Source organism: Diabrotica virgifera, chromosome 3, assembly GCF_917563875.1.
Source record: "Diabrotica virgifera virgifera chromosome 3, PGI_DIABVI_V3a".
Taxonomy (NCBI): domain Eukaryota; kingdom Metazoa; phylum Arthropoda; class Insecta; order Coleoptera; family Chrysomelidae; genus Diabrotica; species Diabrotica virgifera.
In genome coordinates this window covers 200,644,471-200,664,974 of record NC_065445.1, presented here as the reverse complement: position 1 = coordinate 200,664,974, position 20,504 = coordinate 200,644,471, and the positions used below count along the sequence as shown (strand labels likewise).

The 20,504-nt window shown below is 32.0% G+C and overlaps 1 protein-coding gene across 1 annotated transcript in view; it reads right to left on the bottom strand.

Annotated features, from left to right (window-relative positions):
• LOC126882676 (dynein axonemal intermediate chain 3) overlaps positions 1 to 20,135 on the bottom strand; it is a 302,917-nt gene extending 282,782 nt beyond the window's left edge. Inside the window, exons 1-3 of the mRNA XM_050647651.1 lie at positions 19,975 to 20,135; positions 9,517 to 9,671; positions 1,742 to 1,892 (exon numbers count right to left, since the gene is read on the bottom strand). Of these exons, the coding sequence (XP_050503608.1) occupies positions 1,742 to 1,892; positions 9,517 to 9,671; positions 19,975 to 20,135 (467 nt within the window). The remainder of the gene's footprint in view (positions 1 to 1,741; positions 1,893 to 9,516; positions 9,672 to 19,974) is intronic.
• Positions 20,136 to 20,504: the final 369 nt, after the last annotated feature.

The window sequence follows — 20,504 nt, the reverse complement described above, 5'->3', positions numbered from 1 at the left end:
CAGATATTCAAGTTTTATCTTTTTTTATTATCATCGTCAAGTCACCTTCGGCTTAACCTATTCTGTTTAAGAATTCTATGTTTATAATGTCTTGAACCCATGATATATTAAGGTACGATTATACCCATGTACCCATTGTACCCATGAAATATTAAGGCGGCAGACGGCAAGCTACTGGATGATTCCCCAAAAGCACTCCTATATAAAAGACCTAGACAATGCAATCAACCTTGGAAACTAAGCTCTTGAGACTAAATCAAAAATTTTAAGAAAATCCTTATAATTTGAACATTTTAATAATGCATTTTCCAAATACTTCTAATAGAAAAATGATGCTCCAAATGATTAATAGGAATTTTGATATTGTTTTCCTTTCTTCCTAGTTTCTGGGTTCTGAATAGTCATAAATATATCTATCGCACTCTCAATTTATACAGGGTGTTTCATTAAGAATTGTCCATATAGTAACTGGAGAAAGAAACCTTAGCACAAAATAGGAAAATTTAACCTAAAACACTTAAATAAAATATTTCTCCTTACCGAGATATAGTGTTTTACTATCAATATTCTAAAATGATTTTAGTCCATTGTTTTAACAACAATATTTTTTGTTCAAACTTGACAAACGGTTTACACATATTAGGATATTTTAACTAGTGTTAAAAGATAGTTTTTCGCTGTTACCAGAGGCGTGCTGTAGGGATATATACTTCATTCCCCCCTCTTTTCCCTCTTAAAATCTACGACACTGTCGTAATAATCATTTCAGCACGTTTTTTTTATTGTTCGTTACTTTTTTTTGTAAATATCATCCTTGTGTCTCAATGTGATAGAGTGAGTAGTTTTCAAGTTATTTGCGTTTAAAGATAATGGATTCAATAAGATTATGGTATTTTAAACACAATAATTTGATTTAAATTTTAAAATACATAATCTTATTGAATCCATTACCTTTAAACGCAAATAACTTGAAAACTACTCACTCTAACTCATTGAGTCAAAAGGATGATATTTACATAAAAAGTAACGAAGAATCAAAAACATGCTGAAATGATTATTACGACAGTGGCGTAGATTGTGAGGGGGTAAAAGGGAGAAATGAAGTATATATCCCTACAGCAAGCCTCTTGTACTCGTAACAGCGGAAAACTATCTTTTAACACTAATAATTAAAGTATCCTAATATTTGTAAACCGTTTGTCAAGTTTGAACAAAAAATATTGGAAGGTGTTAAAACGATGGACTAAAATCATAGAATATTTGTAATAAGACAAGATATTTGTATCTCGGTAAGGAGGAATATTTTATTTAAGCGTTTTAGGTTAAATCTTCGTATCTTGTGCTAAGGTTTCTCCAGTTACTATATGGTCAATTCTTAATGAAACACCCTGTATATAAATTATTCGGACAAATATTTTCATTCATGTCCTCATGTTTCTTTATATTTTTCATAATTCCTCTGATTTTTGTTTTACTATTTTTTACTCTTTTTATTGATTTTAATAATTTTATTAGTATTTTGAATCTATTATAAAGATAAACAATATACATACCTATAAAACGAAGAGCCCTGTTACATAATCTAATGTATTACTAGAAATAGTTAAATATTCTCGTTAACTATGAACTGCAACTATATAAAACTTAGTTTTTAGGAAGAGTAGTGTATACATATTTAGGTACACATATTCCACGACATTATTAACATATTTTTCTAAGTACGATAAAATAAACACCTTACCACTCCCTAACGGTTTTATTAAGTGTATTATACAGTCTCTCTTCTTGTTGTTCTTTCATCTTTTCTATAATATCTTTGACGGTTTGGGTGGCTTCTTCAGTAACGCAGATATAAAATTCATCCGTATCTTTGGATTCATCGGGAATATAGCCTGAAACATTTTAACAGATGGATATAAGTAAGCGAGTAAAACTAGATTTTTCTTGCATATATTACAGCTGTTTTCATTAATGTGAACTTTCAAGTTGGAAATGTAATGTTTATTTATGAAACAAATGCAAAAGTAAGTATTTCTTGGATATGACTGGAAATTCTTCAATGGGACTGTCAGGTCAAGTCGGACAACAGGTCGACTACAATAAACACCTTTTATGAGAGTTGCATATAATTTATTTTTTGCGTTCATGTAAAACCCAACAATAGCTATTTGTATAACAAGGGAGAAAAGTGCTACTTTTCCTCCCGAGAATAAAGTTTACTTACAGTAATCATTCAAGGGAGGAAAAGGCACTTTACTCCCGTGTTAGATACATAAATAAATTAAGTAAAAATAAAAAAATCACTTGTTATTTGAGGAAGGTGGAAAAACCATAATATGGTTTTACCATAATATGGTTTTTCCACCTTCCTCAAATAACAAGTGATTTTTTTATTTTTACTTAATTTATTTATGTATCTAACCAACAAAATTTATTAGAACTAAAACTAACAAGTAGGTACAATATAACTGTCAACTGTCAAATATAAGTCAAATTATTAATATAAACATTGTTAAATCAGAATAACAATTTACTGTTTTTTACCATTCTGCAAAATACAAAGTGTTTTTAAATAAACGTTAAAATGTATAGATACTTACGTAATAGAAAATAGATATTGTACAGGGCGTCAATAAGTTATATTTCATGAATGAAATACCATGACGTCACTTTTACTTTTCCTCCCTAGGGAGGAAAAGTACAACTTTGCTCCCTACAATCAGGTCCGGAAAAGTATACTTTCGGTAGAGGTAGGTGGAAAAAGTTTTATTATATATTGTATAACAAACTGACAACACAGTAGGGTCAAATTAGAAGATAAATATGCTGCGAAAACTATGGAGCAAATGAACACTTAAATCTCGTAATACGTTAGCTCAGTGTTTCCCAAAAGGTGGGTCAAGACCCACTAGTGGGTCGCGGGCAGATTTCAGGTGGGTCGTGGCGTGGCTCTTACAGTAGCTGATTAGCGTACATTATATCATCATGGGTGAGGGATGGGTCGCGAATATGAAAAAATTTCAAAAGGTTGGGAACCACACCGTTAGCTTAATATTACAAAATTGTACTATGGAATGCGCAGGGCCTTTACCAACATTCTGGAACCTAGTACGTTCTTTAAAGGTAAAATATTGCAAAACCTCTAAATTTTAAAGAACTGCTTGGATTGACATGAAATTTGGCGTACACATAGCTAACAAGTCAAAGAAAAAAGTGATATTGTGCTGACGTGTGCTTTTGCTCTAGGGGTGAGTTTCACCCCCTTTTGGAGGTGAAAAATATATGTTCGAAATGAGTCCGGAAATGGATAAAATGACTAATTCTAAGCAACTTTTGTTCTATAAAGTTTTTTCACCAAGTTAATACTTTTCGAGTTATTTGCGAGTGAATATGTTAATTTTTCTACAAAATAACCACGTTTTCAGACGGTTTTTCGCAAATAACTCAAAAAGTAAGTATTTGGTCGAAAAAAAATCTTGTTAAAAATATACCACGTAAAAAAGTGAAAAACATGGTGTATATATTAGGTCACTATACCTAGTAGAAGCAGAGTTATAGGTAATGAAAAATAGGTTCATATTCGTCAAATTCCAAATCGAATATTTTAACTTGCCATAACCAAAAAAGAAAGCATTTTTTGGGTAAAACTCATTTTAACTGTTTTAAAGTGTTTAAAAAATGCTTGTTTTTGTATTTAAAAAAAAAAAATTTAGCATTAAAAGTAAACAAGTTACGCTGAAAATAAAGTTGCTCCCTTTCTTTTTGGTAAGAAATCGGTAAAATCACCCCCGAATTAGCATTTCAAATGAACTTAATTGTTACCACTTCACAAGTTTTTTACTCACGTTTGTATTAATAATATGATCTGTAAGTTTCATCCGTTCAAAGTTCTTATTTTTGAAAGAGCTGTCGTTAAAAAGTCTTGAACGAGTCACTTATCACGAGTGAATGCAAATTTACAAACAACGAATCTTAACCAATTTTTGTCTTACAGAAAAACAAAAAAAAAATACAAAGTATTCAGAAAAGTAAATCCGCCTTTTTTATTGTTTAAAATTGTTGGTATCTCTAACATTTTTTAAGTTATTTTGAAAAAAGCATTTTTTTTAAGTTTTACTTCAAACCAAATTTTTAAAAAAATAAGCACTTTGAATCGATGAAATTTAACAGATCATATAAACACAACATAAGTAAAGTAACTTGTGAAGCAGTAACGATTATGTAATTTCATTTAAATTGCTAATTGGGGGGTGATCTTCCTGATTTTTTTTTGCCAAAACAAAAGGGACCAACTTTATTTTGAGCGTAACTTGCTTACATTTGATGCTAGAAATTTTTTTATAAAAACAGAAATAAATCTTTTTTTAAACACAAATTTTTAATGTGTTTTCCCCAAGAATGCTTCATTATTTGGATATTTCACATTGAATTATTCTATTTGGAATTCTTTTGGAACCTATTTTTCATTAGCTATAACTCTGCTTTTGCTAGGTATAGAGACCTAATATATACACAATTTTTTTACTTTTTTATAGGCTATAGTTCTAGGAATATTTTTTTTTCGACAAAATGCTTAAGTTTTGAGTTATTTGCGAAAAATCGTCTAAAATAGTATATTGTGCAACAAGTGCAGAAAGGTACTAATTTCTCACGAGTTTGAAAAGTTGCGGTACGAGCGCAAGCGAGTGCCGCAATTCAAACGAGTGAGAAATTACCTTTCTGCACGTGTTACACACTATACTTTTTCTACAAGCACAGTTTTTCCTAAAAATAAAAATCACAATTTCCAAACGAAGATTAATTATAATAGGTACCTATGTGATAAATTTTAAACTGTATTTAATTAATACTAATAAATTTAAATTCCTTATACCCAAATAAATTGCACAGAAATCAGTTAAAAAATTAATGCACTGCCTTAATTTGTTTAAATTTAAACTATTTTAAAAAATTATTAGGTACACATTATTGACGTTGTATTTATGCAGTCACGGATTTACACAAAACCTACTTCATTCGACGTCTCTTGCAGATGTTGCTAAATCGTTATTGGTTATTTGATAATTATAAAATGTTTAATAAGAATAAAATTGTAAAATAAAACAGTTGTAACATCCATAATTTAGTTTCTATGCTATAGTTAAATATAATAATTGTCTTATAGGTTATATATTAATTTGTCTAAAGTTTAACCACGGATGTAAACAGAATATAACGTTACTCAGAATGAGGTAGTCAACTGTGCAGAAAAGAACTTTGCGGCACAGAAACGTCACTTTGCGGCACAGAAACGTCACTTTTCTGCACACTAATGTCAAATATCTTATACTGTGGGTAAATATCAAGTTTGCTAACATAAAACTGTGCAGAAAAGTGCATTTTGTATAGTGGTTGTAGAAAAACGTGGTTATTTTGTTGAAAAATGAACATATTCACTTGCAGATAACTCGAAAAGTATTGATTTGGTGAAAAAGCTCTATGGAACAAAAGTTGCTTAGAATTAGTCAGTTTATCTATTTCGGGACTTACCTTGGACATATATTTTTTCACCCCCGAGGTGGGGTGAAACTCACCCCCAGGGCAAAAGCACACATTGGCACCATATCACTTTTTTTTCTTTGACATGTTATCTATGGCTACGCCAAATTTCATGTCAATCCAAGCGGTTCTTTAAAACTTACAGCAAAAACCGTGAAAGAATGTACTACTTTATAAAATTGCACCAGGTGGATATAATGTTGGTATAACTAGGCTCCGTCATCACTAACAGTGGAGGATGCAAAGACGAGATCCGTCGACGCATCGCCATGGTCAGATCGGCAACAGTCAAACTCACAAAAATATGGAAGGACACAGACATTACAAAAAACACAAAATTACTCCTTGCTCGAGCATTAATATTTCCTATCGCCACTTACGCTTCAGAAACATAGACCATCTAAAAAGCCGATTTGAAGTAAATTTGAAGCGCATTTAAAACGAGGGTCTACCGAAGAATGTTGCACATATCATGGACCGCATATCGCACAAATAATTTAATACTAGAAAAACTTAACATAAAAACTAGACTCACCACAACTATCAACCAAAATATACTGAGATTGAGATGTTTTGTACATATAATTAGAAGAAGATAAGGCATGAAACGAATGAGAGTTGAAGGCAACGTAGAGGGCAAAATAGTCGGAAAGATCTTCAGCACGATACTCCGACCAAATAAGGAACATGATTGACGGAAAACAGCAAGGGCGTGAACTAATAAATAACGAAACGATAGAAATAGGTATCTGGAACACAAGAGGAATAAATGGCAAAGAAGAGGAAAGAGTCGAAGAAATGAAAAAAGAAACAACTGTGGAAAAGATACTTGAAAAGTATTGACTTAGTGGAAAAAATCTTTAGAACAAAAGTTACTTAGAATTAGTCATTTTATGCAATTCCTAACTTATTTTGCACGTATATTTTTTAACCCCTGAGAAGGGATGAACCTCACCCCCAGGGCAAAAAGCACACATCAGCAAAATATCAGTTTTTTTCTTTGACATGTTAGCTATATGTTTGACAAATTTCATGTCATTTCAAGAGGTTCTTCAAATTAACAGTAAAAACCGTGATCAACTGAACTATGTACTATAGTTTTATAAAGGTTTGTTTTGTGCAAGAATGTCGAAAATATAGTTAGTGCAGTCACTGAAAGTGGATATGAGCTATTACCTCCGATTTCGTTGAACCTCCATCGATTTGCATGAAAATTGGTGAGTGGTAAGAGGATATCTCAAGGAACAAAGGTGACATGGTGCCAACTTGCGCTTTTACCCTGGGGGTGGATGCCACCCCTCCTCGGTGGTGAAAATTATTTTATTAAAAATAACCCCACAATTCGATAGAGGGACAAATTATAAGCAAATTTTGTTATATAAATTTATTAAAATAAATCAAATCTTTTTGAGTTATTAAAGATCAAAGATTTTAATTTTTCGTGAGAAAAATGTATGTTTTTAACCGATTTTTCATAAATAACTCAAAAACTATAAGTTTTTGCAAAAAAGTTATTATTATCAAAATTGAGGCTAATAAAAAATAAAATAAACTCCTTACTAGAAAAACCTTTCAATGTTAACTAAAAGTGAGTTATAGGTAATTGAATGTATATTTCTTTCGTCGAGTACCCAAATCTAAGTATTCAAGCTTAAATACCAGGAAAATGGTGCATTTTATAATATAAACTTATTAAACATTTGTCAAAGTTCATAGAAATATCTATCAAATAAGTCCTCGAACAAGTTGATAGCATTAAAATTTATGCACCAAAAATGTTTCAAAATGTATCTTTTAAAAATTTTTCCAAAAAATGTTGTTTTTTTGTAAATAACTCCGTTAATTTAAGATATAAGGTTCATATAAAAACTAGTTAAAAGTTGATCCCAACAGCTATTAAAAACGTCAAAATTAGTCTTTTAAACCTCTTACTTTTTTAAAAATACTAGGTTAAATAGCCCCGGTTACATGGTTCTCGTATAGGTCTGGATCCCGCGTATGAAAAAAAAGTTGATTAATAGCAAGCTGAAAATTTGTTAATAGCTTAAGGGTGTCTAGTCGAATAAACTTTGATATGTGTGAACACTGGAACAGGGGTAGTTTTAATTGTGGAACAGGTTAAAAATTTGGAACGGTCACAGCACGAAAACGGCACATTTATTTTGTCCGACAGAACAGACTTAAACTCTTCGAACAGAGATTAAACTCTCATGCAAAAATCAGACTGCTATTTATCACCAAATGGGCGTTTTAATGAGTGGAACATGTAGAATATGTCAAATGACAGGAATTATGACAGGTAATAAATAGCAGTCTGATTTTTTCATGAGAGTTTAATCTCTGTTCGGAGAGTTTAAGTCTGTTCTGTCGGACAAAATAAATGTGCCGTTTTCGTGCTGTGACCGTTCAAAATTTTTAACCTGTTCCACAATTAAAACTACCCCTGTTTCAGTGTTCCCATATATCAAAGTTTATTCGACTAGACACCCTTAAGCTATTAACAAATTTTCAGCTTGCTATTAATCAACTTTTTTTTCATACGCGGGATCCAGACCTAGCAGCAAAATTGAAATATTAAACGTTTCCATCTCGGTTATTTTTTACTCTACGGAAATAGTAAAATGGATAAAGTATTTGGAATAGAAAAAACTAAAATTTAGTTATATATGATTTTTTACGTATATTGAGTATTTATGGAGTTATTATAAAATGAAAATGAAAAGTACGATAATTTTAAAAATTCTGATTTTTTAAAATTATATCTTTTTTTCAAAGTTATGCATTCTAAACCGGTCAAAATTGTTGAAATCATTAACTATGTTAACCTAAGGAAATTCATGTGAGGATTACTACAAATTTTAATTTTTGTGGAAATGGCGTATGTTTTATTTTTCAATTTTTCCTAAAAAAATCGAAAGTGTTCTCTTATTTTCATCATAACTTGCTTAAGTTTGATGCTATTAACTTCTACTGGAGCTCATTTGATAGGTATTCCGAAGTACTTTGATAAGTGTTTAACAAGTATATTATATAAAATGCATCGTTTTCCCATTATGTAAGCTTGAATACTTAGATTTGAGTACTCGTCGAAAAAAATATACATTCAATTACGAATAACTCACTTTGAAATAACATTAGTTTAGTTCTTTAAGTGGGGAGTGTATTAAATTTTTTATTATCTTTAATTTTGGTAATTATAGCTTTTTTACAAAAGGTTATAGTTTTTGAGTAATACGTGAAAAACAGCTTTAAAACATGCATTTATTTTAAGAAAAAATAAAATCTTTGATATTTAATAACTCAAAAAGTATTAATTTATGTTAATAACTTTATATAACAAATTTTGCTTAGAAGTTGCCCTTCTATGGATTTCTGGTATTATTTTTATTAAAAAAAATTTCACTCCCGAGAAAGGGTGGCATCCACCCCCCCGGGGTAAACGCGCAAGTTGGCATCATGTCACCTTTGTTCCTTGAAGTATATTCTAACTACTCACCAATTTTCATGAAAATCGATGAAGGTTCAACGAAATCGGAGGTGAAAACCTTCAGTGACTCCACTAAGTATCATTATTTACATCCTTGCTGGAAATATAATATATTAATTCATGTGAACGATAAATAATATAAATGCGAAAAGTTAATGCCCGTGCAAAAATAGATTTCGGGAATTATTATAAATAGTGTTATTTAGCTAATTATTGTGAAGATGGTGCATTAGTTTAAATCAACGAAGTAGAAACATGGATTTTGAGAATCCAACTAATTAATAGACCGGAAATCTTTAGAATCTGGTTGTTATAATATACACTACTGGCACTGGCTAGTCATGTTAGATAGTGATTAGAGTTTGGATTATCAACTTCTTAAATTCGTATTAAGTCTATTGCCACTTTACTTAATGAAAGTGTCAATCAGGTGGCACCAAGTAAATAATAATTCGTAAAAGTAAAAAACAATTTGCCAAGTTCAAACTTACCAATTAAAAATTTACTTCCAGGGTATACCAAAATTTCATTTTTCACCGCCAAAAATTCTGAACTATCTTCGTGTAATTCTAGATTATCTGTTATGGGTTCCCTTGGCACAAATATCCATGGGTTTTCTGCAGTAACATCTTCCCCAGCAACACATCTTAACAGAAATCTCAGTTGTATATAATATTGTTATGAAGTTAACAAATTAAAGGGAAAATTCCCGTATCTGGATGTATACCATAGTTATAAAAACTTACATAGAAGTAAAAACTTCAGCTTGTATGGTGGCATAAAAATTTTATTAAAACTTTTTAAAAAAGTGTCGTCTAAACTTTTTCGATCGGACTCAGATCATCTTCAGTGCATAAACCGTCTTTTTAGAAATTGCTGATTTAATATTTTCATCTATTAGGTCAGGAAATGAATAAATGAAGCCGGAAAAATGGCAAAACATTTTACCCTTTAGTTCATTTTCTATATTGAGCCGTTGTACGCTTTTATTTTTAAGGGTGAAAACTACCCCTAATTGTAAAAAATTATAATATAATATTTTAAACTTTAATATGGTCAACATTTGGCTTTTATTAGTTAAATAATGATTGTTTTATGCTTTAGATATAATATCATATTATTTCAACCCTTAAAACCACCCTTGTTTGAGCTATATATAAAAAAGTTATTTATCCTAAAATAATGATTTCGGCTTGCATCGATTTGCTTAAAAATTTGGGATTAGGATCATCTCACCCTGTACTTCATATTCTATATCATGCTCAAGGGCGTTGATTATTTTTAGGGGTGTAAACTAACCCTTATTTTCAAAATTTATATAAAAACATTGTAAACTTTAATATGGGTAAAATTTGGGTTTGATTGGTTAAATAATGATTGTTTTATGCTTTAGTACATAAAATCATAATATTTAAACCCTTAGAAGCACCCTTAATAACATTGCAATTTTTATAAGTAATTTAATAGATCGATACAGAAAAAAGTAGAATTACGTACAAAAACATTTATTTACACAAAAATACGACTTTACAAATACAAATACAAATAGTTTTTTAGTCATCTTCGTCAAGATCGATGTCAAGTTATGTGGTATTATATACATTGAAAATGCTCTATTACACTCACAAAGGGGCAATTCGAATTTTTCGAAAAAAAAATTCGTTTTATAAACATAGCTACTTACTTCATTTTTGGTGATAAAAAGTTTTTTCATAAATAATTTTGTAGGGTTTTCTAAAGAGATATAAGACTATGTAAATTAAATACCGTAAGATTACTCAGTTTTTAAGTAAGGTGAGTTTAAAGGGCTCGAATTAGGGGGTGTTTGCTCGTAAATAGTGGATTTAAACAGCTATACCTCGCTAAATATTCACTTTAAAGAAAATCTATGTAGAGAGAAATTTTAGATATTGAAACAGCTACAATATAGTACTATATCATTTTTTTCGTATCTCTAGTATTTTCTGAGATATTTTGAAAAAAAAAAGGATGAACAATATGAAATTGCAAAAAATCAATTTATTTTTAAACTCCATTTTTTCTAAAATTAGGCCTTTTAAATAGGTCAAACTTCTTGAGTGTCTTAATAATATTTTTACAAAAGGGTGAAGATCAATTTTAATTAGGAGAGTATTTAGAGGGTTGTTTTCACTGATTTTTTTGGTAGAAAAAAGTAGGTACCGGCCTTGTTTTGATCATAAGTCCCTCAATTTTTATGGTAGCATCTGTTTATTTATTTTTTTTTGAAAGGTCTAATTATATACTTGAATAAAGATTTTGTAAGTTTTTCTCGAAAAATGCAAAGTTTTCCCGTTACTTGGCATATTTGAAATTATGTATTTGGCGAAAAAAGTTAACCTTTATTTAACATGCCATATATCACGGTTTATATTGATCATAGAAAAATCATAAAAAAAGGATTATGTTTGAATTTCTAAAAGATACAATTTTGGTTTCCACAGTTTTTTTATTAAATGCATATTTTACGAGTTATTCTTTAAAAACCCTCTAAAAAAGTCGATTTTTTCGTCGAAAAACTGTTATTTTCTCGAAAAATATTAGTTTTACGAAGAAGACGTATAGAATATTTTTTTCTTAGAATGACTTTTTACATCGTTTTTTATGATTAAATGTAATGAAAAATTCTCACCCCCGAGATTGGGTGACAACCACCCCCAAGGTTTTTAGCGTACAGCGGCATGATATAGAAAATTATCCTTGTGTTATTCCCTACCTTCTGTGAAAATTTCAAGTAAATCCATGCTGGACGAAAAAATTGCGAGCCAAAATGCTTCATTTCTGGCCTAGGACGGGAAGAATAATAACAAACTTTTTTTGGAATCGAAGAGTAAAGATTGTAATAGATAACGAATCCAGTTCAAAAATTGAAATCAGACGAGGAGTTGGGCAGTTATGTCTTCTGTGCCTACTAATATTCAATGTATTTAGTGATTCCGCTTTTGAAGAAGCATTCCTATCTGAAAGTGAAGGAATGATAATTAACGGAAAAACTATTAACAACATAAGATATGCAGATGACACCGTGATTAGGGCAAGCTCTGCTGAACAAGACAAGCCGTTTATGTGAAAAATATGGAGTAAGAATGAATATAAAAAGACATAATATGATAATAATAAAAAAAAACAAAAACAAACATATATTTGGGAAATGTGCCAATATAAAGGATTGATAAATACAAATACCTGGATTTCAGATCGAGGCAACCTGTTTTTCCGAAAATAATGATCAAGCAATAGAAATAATGGCCAGAATAGAAATGGCAAGCAATGCGTTTGTAAAAATAAAATTGTTACAGAAACATGCTTAAAATATCATGAACACAGAAGAAAATGAACAGGGAAGTATTGCGAGAAATGGGCAAAAAGCAAAATAATAAACACAATAAAAAAATAAGAAAGTTACAATCTGAAAAACGTAATGAGGAGACAGCGATATGAAATGCTAGGATTAATAACACAGGAAAAATAAGAGGAGAAAGGAGTATCATGATGGAAAACATCTAAGGGATTGCTTTAAATGCAGTTCAATAGAACTCTTTAGAGCAGCGGTAGATATAGTAAAGGTAGTGATGATGATATTCAACCTTAGATTGGGAGACGCCACTTAAAGGAGAAGAACGTGTAAATTTTTGTAACATGGTTGCGTGAAAAACAATTGCCAAACATTTTCATTGTGTGTGACCGTACATCCAACAAAATCGTACAATTGGACCACAGAGACTGGCCTGTCTGCTGCAGTACTGCAGAATTAATATCATTAACGATCTTGTCGGCGAATGAATCAACAAATAATGGTCAACGGCATAAGAATGCAGAAGGCAAAGGGGAACCATTGCATTGACGGCTCATAGAGCACCCCCAGGAAAATCACCATAGAATTGACACTTCAATTGTAATCCGTTACTAATCATGGAAAGCGGAGGCCAAGATTCGGCAGGAGAGAAGAAACATAGGGTGGGTTCGGACGACCACAGCGGCTGGACAGCTGAGCCAGCAGTAGCTGTCAGACGTCACCGCTGGAAGTCAGCCGCTGAGAGATTTACTAAGCTTTTCCTATCACGGCTGGATACAACCACTCAGCCGATTTCTGCTGACAGTCAGCCACTATGGTCGTCCGAACGCACCCATATTTATACCACGAGGCCTCTCAGGTCGTAAACATGCGAAAACCTCTTGAAGAAATCCTAAAAATAAAGAAATCTAATTTTAGAATGTGCACATGGAATGTTAGAAGTCTATTTGCGGCTGGGAAACTTGACAACGCAATTCAAGAAATGAAAAGAATGAAAATAGACCTACTGGGAATCAGCGAAATGAGATGGCTAGAGTCAGGAACTTGTAAAAAGGACGGAAGTGTATTATATTATTCCGGTAACAGCACAGAAGACCAGCATCACAAAAATGGTGTAGGTATATTAGTAACATCAAAACTGAGTAAATATGTGACCAATTTCGTACAAGTCTCGGATAGAATAATATTACTCCAAATAAATACTCAACCGTTTAAAACTAACATACTTCAAATCTATGCCCCGACTGCAGATAGAAAATATGACGATGAAGTCGAGAAGTTGTATGATCAAATCCAAGGCATCTTACAGAAACTTAATAAACACCAAATTTTATATATTATAGGCGACTTTAATGCAAAAATTGGGGAAGGTCGACGAGGTCAGACTGTAGGCCCTTATGGTCTTGGACAACCTAACGGTCGAGGACAGAGATTGTATGAATTTTGTAAAGAAAACGATATGATCATTGCAAATACCTGGTATAAATTACTCAAGCGACGGCTATACACTTGGAAAGCCCCATTTGATGATGACAGTAACACTGAGTCTTGAAGAAATCAAATAGACTATATACTTTTAAATGAGCATTTCCGAAATGCCGTCAAAAAAGTCACTACATTTCCTGGGGCAGATATTGGATCTGATCATCAACCACTTGTAGTAGATATTAAACTAAGGTTAAAACGAATTCATCGACAAAACCAAAAACCAATGTAAGTACTTAACTTTAACGATATAAATATAAAACATAACATTAAAAAAGAATTTAACAATAGAATAAAAAAACATCGGAGAACAACTAGAATATCCAGAAGAACTATGGAGTGAATTTAAAAACCAAAACGAAATCTCTACAAACAATGATTATAGAAAAAACTTAATCAAGAAAAATAAACGGATGACAGACGACATCTTGAAATTGATGGAACAACGTCGACTGATAAAATCTAATGAAACAGAATATAGACCAGATGTGATATATAAACACGACTTATTTAATTTGCACAAAAAAAACTAAAAGAAATAAGTAACATATTTAAAAAAAAAATGAGTTCCCTCTGTACTCGTTGACAATAATATCAAAATTATTGTAAATGAGCACAAAATAAGAAAATAATGGCAGCTGTATATCAGAGTTGTTTGAAGATGATAGGAATAAAATTGCCGAATTCTATCAAAACTGTACTGTACTAAAATTAGAAAAGCTTGTGGTCCAGATGAGACACCAATTGAGTTGCTGAAACTAATAGAGGACTAATAAAAGTTGTAATAAGACTTTTTAATTCAATATTATAACACCGGAGTGATTCCCACAGATTGGCTCAAATTCATCAATACCTAAAAAACACATTGCGAGAAAATGCTCAGAATATCGATTAATTAGCCTAATAAACACTCTTAAAATTTTCCTAAGAAGACTTCACAACAGAATTAGACGCAAATGCGAAGAAAATCTCGAAGATACCCAATTTGGTTTTAAAAATGCTATGGGAACCAGGGAGGCACTTTTTGCGCTTAACATCCTATTACAGAAATGCCGTGACCAAAGAAAAGATGTATTTGCATGTTTCGTGGACTTCGAAAAGGCATTCGATAAAGTACAGCATGTAAAATTAATGCAAATACTGAAAAATATCGAAATAGATGACAAGGATATTCGTGTCATTAAAAATTTGTACTGGAATCAAACTGCTATCGTAAAAATTGGAGATAACTACACCGATGAAATCTTCATACAACGAGGAGTCAATTGTTCAATGTTTACTCAAACCAGTTATTTAAAAAGGCACTTGAGAGACAGCATAAAAATCAACGGAGAACTACTTAATGTGATTAGATATGCAGACGATACAGTAATTCTATCAGATAATATTAAAGGTCTCCAAATTCTGCTTGATCGTATTCACGGGGTAGGAGAGGAAATGGGCATTAAAATTAACTCAAACGAAACCAAATTTTTAGTGTTTAGTCGTGACTCACATCCCGATGCCAAGCTTCAATTAAGCTGAATCCAAGTTGAGAAAGTTCACAAAATGACATATTTGGGACCTGTGATAACGGACCAACTAGATCCAGACATAGAAATAAAACGTAGAATAGCAATGACTAAAACTACTTTTATGAAAATGAAGTCATTTCTTTGCAATATTCATTTCAGTGTAGAAGTGTGGACGCTAAAAGTATCGATCATGAACAAAATTGAAGTATTGGAAATGTGGATTCATAGACGAATGCTGAAGATACCTTGGACAGCAAGAAAAACTAATGAAGAAGTACTAAGTAGGGTCAACAAAGATAGAGAACTGCTAAAGACTGTTAAACATCGAAAAAGTCTTATCTGGGACATATAGTGAGGGGAAGTCGATATAAAATATTACAACTGATCCTTAAAAGCAAAACAGAGGGCCGTAGAAGTGGAGGAAGAAAACAAGTTTCTTGGTTAAAAAACATTCGAGAATGGACTCAGATACCAAATGCAGGACAATTATTCCATATTGCAGAAGATCGAGAAGCCTTCGCAATAATGATCGCCAACGTCGGATAATGCTGATATGGCACGTGAAGAAGAAGAACGATCTTGTCGAACGACACCACAGTACCTTGAGTAGCTGGCTTTAAATAACGCGCCTTACCATTCCTAAATATTATAGTCGAGGAAATGAAGCTGGAAAAATGGCACAACCTCGTAATTTTTTCGTCCAGCATCGATTTGTACAGAAATTTGGGATTAGGCTCATTTCACCCTCTAGTAGAGACCGACCGAATGTGACTTTTTTGGCCGAAGCCGAAGCCGATGCCGAAGTTCGGCCTGGAGGATACCTTCGGCCGAAGCCGAAGCCTAAGCCGAAGGTGACTAAATATTTGCATTTATAGTAGGGATAGTCGATGGTCGATGTTTTGCCATTAATATTTAGGTAGTCAAAACACCAGTAATCTTGAGTTTTAACAAATACAATAAAATTATTATAGTTTCTCAGAATTTTACTAAGTGAGAAATATTCAAATGAAGATCTTTGAGACATCTTGGCCTATTGTTAAAATTTATAAGTATCCTACCTACTACCTGAAAGTTTGTAAAACGTTTTGGTTTATTAGGGTATAAAATAGGGTGTAAATATTATTCAAAGTATCAATGGCTCGCCGAAGCATATTGTTTAGAGAATATTTATATAGTATAGTATACTCGAAGCATTTTATTATTCCACCTTCGGCGAAACCTTCGGCTTCGTTTTGGCCGAAGCCGAATTTTGGCCGAAGGTTTAAATATTGGCCTAAGGTGGCCGAAGCCGATGCCGAAGCCGATTAATCGGTCGGTCTCTACCCTCTAGCTCATTTTCTACATTGAGCCGTTGTGCGCTTTTGGTTTTTTAAGGGTGAAAACCAACCCTAATCGTAAAAAATTATAAAATAACCTTTGTAAACTTTAATATTGTTAACATTTGCTTCTTATTAGTTACATAATGATTGTTTTATGCTTTAAGATATAATATCATAATATTTTAACCCTTAAAACCACCCTTGTTGGAGCTATATATAAAAAGTTTACTTATCCTAAAAGAATAATTTCGGCTTGCATCAATTTACATAAAAATTTGGGGTTAGGATCATCTTACCTTGTACTTTATATTCTATATCTTGTTTAAGGGCGTTGATTATTTTTAGGGGTGTAAACTACCCCTTATTGTCAAAAATTATATAAAAACATTGTAAACTTTAATATAGGTAAAATTTGGTTTTGACTGGTTAAATAATGATTGTTTTATGCTTTAGGATATAATATCATAATATTTCAACCCTTAAAAACCACCCCTAATAACATTGCAATTTTTATAAGTAGATAATTTAATAGATCTATACAGAAAAAAAGTAGAATTAAAAAATTACAAAAACATTTATTTACACAAAAATACGAATTTACAAATATGTAAAAATACACATACAAATAGTTTTTTAGTCATCTTCCAGTATACGAACCGGTTCTGTGGTATTATATACATTGAAAATGCTCTATAAGGGGACTATTCGAATTTTTCGAAAAAAAATTAGTTTTATACACAGAGCTCCTTCATTTTTGGCGATAAAAAGTTTTTTCAATAATGGTTTTATTGGATTTTTGAAGAGTTATAAGATTATGTAAATTAAATTCCGGAAGATCCCTTAATTTTTAATTGAGGTGGGTTTAAAAGGCCCGAATAAGGGAATGTTTGCTCGTAAATATATGTTTTAAACAGCTATAACTCACTAACTATTCACTATTATGAAAATCTATGCATAACCAAATTATAGTTATTAAAAAAGCTACAATTTAGTAGTCCATCATTTTTTTTCTTATCTCCAGTATTTTCCGAGATATTTTCGGTAAGAAAATGATAAAAAATGCGAAATTGCAAAAAATCAATTTTTCTTTAAACTCCAATTTTTCTAAAATTAGGAATTTTAAATAGGTAAAACTTCTTGGGTGTATTGATAGTATAAATATAAAAGGAATTACAAAAAGGTGAAGACCAATTTTTAATTACAAAGGGTAGTTAGAGAGTTGTTTTCAGTTTTTTTTTCGTAGAGAAAAACAGGTACCGACATTTTTTTGATCATAAGTTGCTCAAAATTTTTATGCTAAAAACTTTTTATTATTTTTTTTAAAGATCTTATTGTATGATTGAAAAAACATCATCTAAGTTTTCCTGGAAAAATGCAAAGTTTTCCGGTTATTTGGCTTTGATTATTTCAAATTATGCATTTGACGAAAAAAGCTAACCTTTAACATGCCGTATCTCGGTTTGTGTTGGTCGTAAAAATATTATAGAAAAACAGTTTCGTTTGTGTTACTAAAAGATACAATTTTTATATGTACAGTTTTTTGGATTAAATGCATATTTTTCGAGTTATTCTCAAAAAACCCTCTTTAAAAATCGATTTTTCCGTTGAAAAACTGTTACTTTCAACTCGAAAAATATTAGTTTTACGAAGAAAATGTAAAAAACATTTTTTTCTTAGAATTACTTTTTACATCGATTTACATAGTTAAAATGTAATAAAAAATTCCCACCCCCGAGATGGGGTGGCAACTACCCCCAAGGTTTTAGCGTACAACAGCATGAATTAGAAAATAATCCTTGGACTATTCCCTACCATCTATGAAAATTTTAAGTAAATCAATGCTGGACGAAAAAATTGCGAGCCAAAATGCTTCATTTCCTCGACTATTGAACAAAGAAAGGTCTTTGATCAATGTGTGCTGCCGGTTCTAACCTATGGTGCGATAACGTTCACTAAGATGTCCACAAACAAAATTCGAACAACACAAAGGGCAATGGAACGGTCCATGTTGGGATTAACCCTAAGAGACCGAATAACCAACACAGAATTGCGCCGTAGATTGGGAGTAACCGACGCAATCAAAAGAATATCGACCTTGAAATAAAACTGGGCAGGCAATGTCGCGTGAACAAAGGACGGAAGATGGAAGAAACGTACTCTCGAGTGGAGATCCAGACAAGACGCCTTTCGAAGCACCAACGAGATGGGCAGGACGACCACCAACAAGATGGGCAGCTGACTTGAAGCGGATATGCCAAAAATTGGATGCAAGCGGCTCAGGACACGAGTTTTTGGGGTGATCTACGGGAGGCCTACGTTCAGTAGTGGACAACTATGGGCTGAATGATGATAATGAGATAAAATAAAATTAAAGAATGGTTGATAATGGTAGGGGAGCCCAAGCGGGGATTTTTGCAGTAACTCGAGCGCGTCAGATTATCCTATGGGGAGAATCCTGGTACCCTGTAGATGTACCTCTACCATATATTGGCCCTATACACAGGGGAGTTCGTTAAGGAGGGGCCGAAAAAAAATATATCCTTAGAAATACTCGAAAAATCGTCAGATTAAGATAAGGTAAGTTAAGTACATGCAAAACAGTGCATATTTAAAAAATCTGACGATTTGGGAGGGGCGTAAGGAAATGGGTGAGTCACAAAGTTTCACAAGCGAATATTTCGCGAAATGAACGATAGATCTAAAAACTAAAAAATACGTGCTCAATATTTGTCAAAAATCTATCGAATGATACCAAACACGACTGCCCACGGAGAGGGTTGGGGGGTAAATTTAAAATTTTAAATACGAATCCCGCGATATTTCGCGAAATGAACATCAAATCGAAAAACTGAAAAATACACTGATTCGATATGTTTGAAAAGTCTATCGAATGGCACTAAATGCGACGGTTACTTTAAAATTTTAAATAGGAGCCCTCATTTTTTATTGCATATTCGGAGTCCTTACTATAATAATCGGAAAAAACGATTGTTGGAAATGGAAAATTAAATTAAAAATGGAAAGTCCCCACTAAAATGGAAAACTTTACTTAACTTTTTTTGGTTTTAGAACCTACTCTTTACAACCCAATAGGTCCCCAAAGCTCTCGAGTGACTGCACATTTAGCATACTTTGCTCCCCTACTATAAATGAACGCATACCCATTGCACAGCATGTATTAAATAATTCTGAAATATTACATTTGCCAAAACAACATACAAAATCAAAAACGTTTGTGATAGGTTAGTTAGAATGTTTAAAATTATGGTCATCAAGTTCTACGTCTTCTGCAAATATTGTATTAATATGCCAACTTACCCTATAATCTTTTGGGCCAGTTCACTAAGCACGATTTTTCTTACTCCTGGTATATCGAAGACATCTCGGTGCTTCCTCCTCTTTTTCTTTTTTCTCTTCGGGCTAGATTTTCCGAGGTTTTCGGTCGACAAATATTGAGCAGCAACGTTCCTGCTCGACATTTTTCAAAATGTTAGTGAATCATGTCAAAGTCAGATTATGACTTAAAGACTTAAAGATAAATTTTGTACACTGCTGAACAAACGACAAAATGTTTTTGAGCCTATCTTTAGTTATCAAAACTAGACATTTTTCAAACAAACAAATAGACAAACATTTTTTGTATAAACATTCTTTAACATATTGCCATAAAAATAAATCAATATAGCAGCAACGACGTACAATATTTATGTATTTAGACAAAACAGAATATATTATTTTCTAAGGGTACAATCAAAAGAATAAGGTAATAGCCCGGTCTATATAGACATTTGAAATAACAAAAATTGCCGGAGAGCCAAATTTTGGTGGACAGCTAGGGGATACCATAA